Here is a 6703-nt window from a genome sequence, read left to right on the forward strand (position 1 = left end):
AACTAAGGTTGGCTAGCTGAGAGAAAAGAATGAACTGGAATATTGGAGTCACCTAAGTATGCTGCAAGAGGCTCATTTCTTTCTGAAGACTTGTTATAAAATGTGTCATTTCTCGGGATTTGAAAGGCATTGTCCTTTAGCATGACGACAGTTCCATTCCAGTCATAAGCTCCAACTGCTCCAAGCATGATCCAATCCTTACATAGTAGGAGAAATCAATTAGTTACATAAACCATCTACTTTTAACTATGGATCTCTATGACGACTCTCATTTTACATATCCATGAAAAAGAGGACGTGTCCTGGAAAAAGGGAACCCGATGTGGGTATAATTCATAGGAATTATACGTATATATGCCCAGTGCATTTTTTCTAAAAAAATAAAAATGTTTAGGCATATTCTCATTCCGTCTGAGAATCAAGAAACACAGTGACAGGAAATGAGGCCGCCATCAGGGGTAGCAACGGAACTGACGATTCACTGTGCCAGAGAAGAAACTAAAAATTTTAAGATTCTTCTCCTGTTAGCTTCACAAAATGTTTAGGGGTCTGCATCACCCCAGAAAAAAAAGCACTGCACATGACACCTTGAGTACCATTATGGTAGAAAGATGAGATATAAATTTCATTTATTTATTTATTTATTCATTTTCAACTATGATATGTTGCCCCAGTTTTCAAGGTGGCTAATAATGTCTCATTCTACACTCCCCCCCCCCCAATTAGCACTCATGTGGTAAATCAACATGCTAACTAGCTCCAGCCCTAACCTTGCACATGTCAGCTTGCCCCATGCCTGGCGTCTGCACATTCAGCACAAACGCCTGCAGTGAGCAACATGTGCAACTGTACGTGCAAAATTGTCCATGTGATCTGGAACCCCATTTGCACAGGCTTCCAGGTTGCATGGATGACTTTGCATGTACAGATGTATACAGGAAACCTACCCCACTGCATACTGTCATGCTAAGTCGTTGTGGGTGGGACCCATCAGTGCTTCCCTTCTTCTTGCTTGAGCATTAGTTTCGAATAGGGCTTGTGTCCCCACATCATCAGAAATGCAGTCTGTGCACACTCCCAATATTTTGCCATGTTTGTATGTGGGGATGAAGTGAACCCCCCAAAAGGGGAATATTCGTCAAGTCTTACCGTGCAGCAACACAATGCGACATGTCTGAATGGTGCAATGATACTGTTTGGAAGTGTTTAGAAATTGTACAGTATGGAGTTTGAAAGGAGGGAGGTATCATCAGTATTGTGGGTTAATGGTAAATTTTTAAAATAACACACACCTGGCCAAAGCATTACAGTGATCTTTCTGTTTGAGGATATTCAAGATCAAACCCCTTCCTTCTTAAGAACAATTTATTTTTAAGAATAGCTATAACCATAGATGACTGGTTAGTTTACCTGGGAATAATGAGCACTGATTCCAGCTTGAGACATTTCCATTTCAAAAGAGGATGCCAGCTGGTCTTTCGTAGCTATAAAACAGGAAATGCTTATTGTTTCAACACAAATGGATCAAAATGCTGACTATAAATAATTCCAAACTAGAGGAAACTTTCCAAACTGGAAAGACTGGACCGTTTATTAAGAGTTACCAGCACCTTAACTTGGACACCGAGAGAAATATTTCAAACAGATTTTATTAGAAGAAATGTCAAAAATCTATCCAGTTCTCTCAGGTAGCAAAATCCTGAATTCTTCCCATCAGGTGCCTTGTCATCCACCAGATGTCTTCAAATCCCTACCCAGCTCACTAGATGACTTTGAGCTAGTCATGACTTCTCAGACTAACCTACCTCACAGGGTTGCTGTGAAAATAAAATGTTTGAAGGTGTCTTGTCCAAGTCTAGTTTAAACATAGTCATTTAAGGGAGAGCATGATGATTAACTCAGAACCATTGAGTAGGGTCTACTCCAAGTTAAACCTAATTGAATACAACTCAAACATTTTATGCAAATCTCTGCCCTGTCTTCCCCTTTGGGGAGGATGCACTGTTTTTGGCAACTCACAAACTGTCTCCCTTCTTTAAAAGTGCCAAAGCTATTAATTTTCAAAAGTACAATCAGGGATAATAAGTAACAGATGTGTTCTCTGTTTCATTATCTTGCGGTTTGAAAGTTATTTTTATCAGGTCATTAAGTTGACTAACATCTCCAGTTACATGTAGGACGAGAGGATAGGAATATAATGCAGCTGGATTTTTTTGCAATTTTGTTTTTTTTAACAGCAGACTATAAATGTTGAGAGTGAACGCCACATGTATTACCAGAATTATTATCTATGGATTGCACTACCAGGCAACTTAACCAGTTGTGGGCTGGAAGTTATGACATCAAAAGAAATCCAACTGGAAGATTCACTCATAGGCATTGGTATATTGAACTAAGGGCAGTCTCATTAAGTTGAGAGGAAGAATATAATATTGGATCTAGCTATTTGTTAAAATCATTAATAGTCTTCTTTCCAGTCAAGAAGCTGAAAGTCATTTACAAAATAAAATGCAACACTAAAATGTTACAGTTTTCAATTTCTATGCCAGCTATTCATAGACTTGACAGGGACTTCAAAGGACATCACCTGCTATAGGAATTCTCCTACTTCAGCAGAATCCCTCAGAGTTGGCCATCCAGCCTCTACTTAATCCCCACGTCACACCACTGAAGAGGCTAGCCATGGTTCTGCAGAATATGCAGCTGTCCTCTTCAGCAGCATGAACTGCTGCTGTGGAAATGGCAACAAAATATCTGGCTGTATAGATTGTTTTCCATTTGCACATACAGATACACAGAGCTGGGTTGGAATACAACCAATTTATAAGTGAGGAAATGAATACTTTTCACTAGCCAAGAATATATATATATCCCCCTTAATTGAAACAAGCTGCAATGCTGAGAAGCCATTGTGCCCAAACATTGTTTCTGTACAAATCCAATCATTCTAATGAGGTTCCTAATTATTTGTTAGCAATGAAATGCTAATTTGTGTATTTTCATAAGTGAATTCCTATATTTATGTTCTCTGTTGACACTGCTGCAAATGTCACCCACAAGCAAGTCTATAATGATTATTCAGGAAAGACTGAGATTTTTAAATGTGAAGTATCCACAGATGTTTTCCCTGCTAGGAAATATAATCATTTACAAATTACTTGTGCTGTTGCCTAACATTTTAAAGCACCACTAGCACATTAAGCACTAGATAGAACACAGAAGCAACACTGTTCCTGCCAAGATGGCTTAGAAAGCAACGGACAGATTAGAATAAAGGCCTGCAAAAGATTAACAAGAACAGAAGTTTGATGGATATTTAACATGCCAGGGTTTGGGGTCACAGCAGGCCCTGAATCCTGGTTCCAAAGGATATCTGTCAATAACCCAGCCTGTGCAACGCTGGTGTTTCTGTAAATAATACTGTGTGCATGTATAATATTTCTGCTGCCTTGTGGGATGTTTTCAGGAGAAGAAAAGGCTAAGGAGTAAACCCTACACAAATCCAGAGTAGAGTCCCAAAGGTGATTGGATGACCCCTGTTATGCCTCCTTCTGGCAACTCCTGCAGCCAAGCTGGTGCCAAACGTGATTGCTCTGCATTCCTTTAGACCACATCAGCTAGGCCAAGAGGTCACCTGGGCAGCTCAGAGCCTTCATACACACTGCCCAGGCTTGCGTCCAAGGAGGTCACTTTGATGCTGCTATGCAGTGGTTTGACTTCACCCCTGGAGGCACACTCCATTGTCTCTTGAGACAGACGGATGACAACAATATGTAACAATACAAGCGACTTTAGGGTGACAGTGTCGGTAAGTATAACATATAGATGTAGGTTGGGGGGGTGGGAGAGGGTATCTGGGAAAGTTGGAAGTGATTGGATAAGGGTTAGAAAGTTTGAGTCCTGGCGGGAGACAGTTTAAGAGTCAGTTGAGTTTGGGAAGTCAGTTGAGTTTGGGAGTCAGTTGAGTGAAAGCTGTAGGGGGAGAGAGCATTTGGATGGCAGCAGGATTGGTTTGATAAGTAGCATCAGCATTGTTATATCAGTCATTGTTTTTTGTGATAAGAAGTAACAAATCAAATAATACAGAATTGACCCCACATGTACACTAAGTGATTAAAAATGCTTATTTATTTGTGTTAGATGTATCGGTTGGTTGCTCGAGAGCAATCAGGCAATATGCCTCAATTGTTGTTGTTTAGTCGTTTATTCGTGTCCGACTCTTTGTGACTCCATGGACCAGAGCACACCAGGCACTCCTGTCTTCCACTGCCTACCGCAGTTTAGTCAAATTCATGCTGGTAGCTTCGAGAACACTATCCAACCATCTCGTCCTCTGTCGTCCCCTTCTCCTTGTGCCCTCCATCTTTCCCAACATCAGGGTCTTTTCCAGGGAGTCTTCTCTTCTCATGAGGTGGCCAAAGTATTGGAGCCTCAGCTTCAGGATCTGTCCGCTTCCTCCGAGCCCTGCATCTTCTCTCCGCTAGAGGCATGGCTTCCTTTCTCTGCTGAGGAAGTGCTGCTTCCCACGATCTTGGGGGGCTCTCTGTAATCCATCCGGCTTTTCCCTTCTCACCCCTGAGCCGATAGCAGTTCCCTGACAATTTGTCTTAATAAATTGTTGGATTATAGCACATGATGGTTAGAAGTGGGAAATGTCGAGGTACTGTGGTGGCAGCAGTAACAGGTTTTCTATCAGAGACCCAGCTCAGATCCGTACATCTTACGAAGAGTGAACAGGTGCATCAGGGTGAGTCTGAGTAGTGCCAGGCACCACATAGCCTTGTGGGCAAGGGTGGCATGACAAAAAGTACATACCCTCCACCTTTTCACAGATTAGGGTCACTCCTGTATAACTAGGAGATGGAATTTGCACAACATGTTTTGCCCTTTTAATGCTGAAGCTCGTCATCAAATAATTTCCCCTTGTTGTCCCAACTAGCAGGAAGGTCAGCTCAATGCTATGTTAAATATTTGCTGGGAAATAAAATCCCATGGGTGTTAGCAGCGACCAATTTTCTAGCAATGGTAGTGAGAACCTATTAACCATCTGAAGCTGGAATAATCATTATGTGAATATTTGAGCTGATGGTGTTTACGATATGGTTTGCTTTGTTTTTTTTGCTCTGTTGTTAAGATGAAGGTATGTATACTGGATGCTTTTATTTTTCTGGCTTCTGGAATGTAATAGATTGATGACTATCTATATAAAGAGGTTGGGCTAGTATCGAATCCAGCACAATGTCAAGGGGCCGATAAGACATAATCCAGACTCAATAGCCCCTTAGTAGAAAGTAACAACTAAAAGTCATGTGAGAAGACGGTTACAGAAGAGAAAAGCAAGGAAGCAAGCTGCAAGCAGATTCTGCACAGACACTAAACTGCATTTATGTCACTTAAGTTGACATTTAACAGCTGAGGAACACTGAGGCATAATATTAACCAACTAGCCTAAGAACAGTCATTGAATCTGTGGCAGAAAACCCCTGTGTCATCTTCCCTACTAGCTGAAGTCTGGTTGGGGCTGATGGGACTTGTAGTCCAAAACAAAGAGTTTTTAGCCAATGCTGAATCCTGCTGCCACATTATGAAAGACCAAATGGACCATTGGTCACAGGATTGGCCAAGACACTGTGCAACATGAGACAGATGCTTCAAACCGCCTAATGGTAGGACCGGCTGTGATTAGTCTGGCCTCATGCAGCAATTGTTATTTTATTGTATTCCTGAAAAATGAAAAATGGGAATTTCACTGTTGACCCTGGAGTGAAAAGAAGATGAATTCCAGAATTGCCCTTCCTTGATTCATAATGGAAAACTCCAGCAGCAGGAAACCATTTCTCCCTCATGAATATAATGCAGGAACACATTCAAATTAAAGAAAAGAGGCAACCAAACGTACCTTCTAGAGCAAATATTCTCTCTCCAAGAGCTTCAACAATAGTAAGCAGGGCCAATTCATCCGAGACATTGAAGAAATGCTTTTCTGTTGGCTCACTTGCAATCGATTTTATTTCCTCAACCAATTTTTCAGTGCTTAGGTTGCCTCTGTTGTAGTGGCCAAGAATCTATGGCATTTCCAAAAAGACATGCTAGTGTTGCAAGGTTTCAAAAAGACATTCCTGTAGCTCACAAGTGGTACCACATGGAAAACTGAAGAAGCAAATACAGGAACCCTTGCCTTGGGAGATCGCTTAGCCATGGATGTTATATAACTATATAAATTGCCCTGCTGTGACCAGCCCAGACAGAAACACTGCTCAAGTCTGGACCTGGCCTGTGGAGATCAGCAATCAAGTTGCATGATGGAGAAAGTCTGGGAGGCTCCCATCACTGAACCTTCTGCTGGGATCTGTGTTCTTGGCAGATGCCTGGCTATGCCATCTGTTGATGTTGACCATGATCTAGAGAGCACTGTCCAAGGTTGCAAAGCCAACCATATTGTACCATTATTGCTTCACTGGCCATTGTAATTTTGAGAAACAATATATCCCAGCAAGGAAAAGCTTTTTGGGTGTCAAATATGTGATTGTACAAGGGGAGCTGGCCATGTAACATAAGAAGAACCTGATGGATCAAGCCAACAGCCCATCTAGTCTAGCATCCTTGTCTCACTGTGGCCAACCAGATGCTTATGGAAATCATCCATAAGATCTATATTATAGAAATGTGTTACATGGATTTATTATGGTGGGAACTGGGAGAA

At 41.5% G+C, this 6703-nt stretch overlaps 1 protein-coding gene across 1 annotated transcript in view; it reads right to left on the reverse strand.

Moving 5' to 3' along the window:
- The window catches only part of ITGA1 (integrin subunit alpha 1), a 73175-nt gene that overhangs the window by 26675 nt on the left and 39797 nt on the right, over window positions 1–6703 (reverse strand). Inside the window, exons 9-11 of the mRNA XM_028748105.2 lie at window positions 5900–6065; window positions 1411–1484; window positions 53–197 (exon numbers count right to left, since the gene is read on the reverse strand). Of these exons, the coding sequence (XP_028603938.2) occupies window positions 53–197; window positions 1411–1484; window positions 5900–6065 (385 nt within the window). The remainder of the gene's footprint in view (window positions 1–52; window positions 198–1410; window positions 1485–5899; window positions 6066–6703) is intronic.

Source organism: Podarcis muralis, chromosome 11, assembly GCF_964188315.1.
Source record: "Podarcis muralis chromosome 11, rPodMur119.hap1.1, whole genome shotgun sequence".
NCBI classification, from domain to species: domain Eukaryota; kingdom Metazoa; phylum Chordata; class Lepidosauria; order Squamata; family Lacertidae; genus Podarcis; species Podarcis muralis.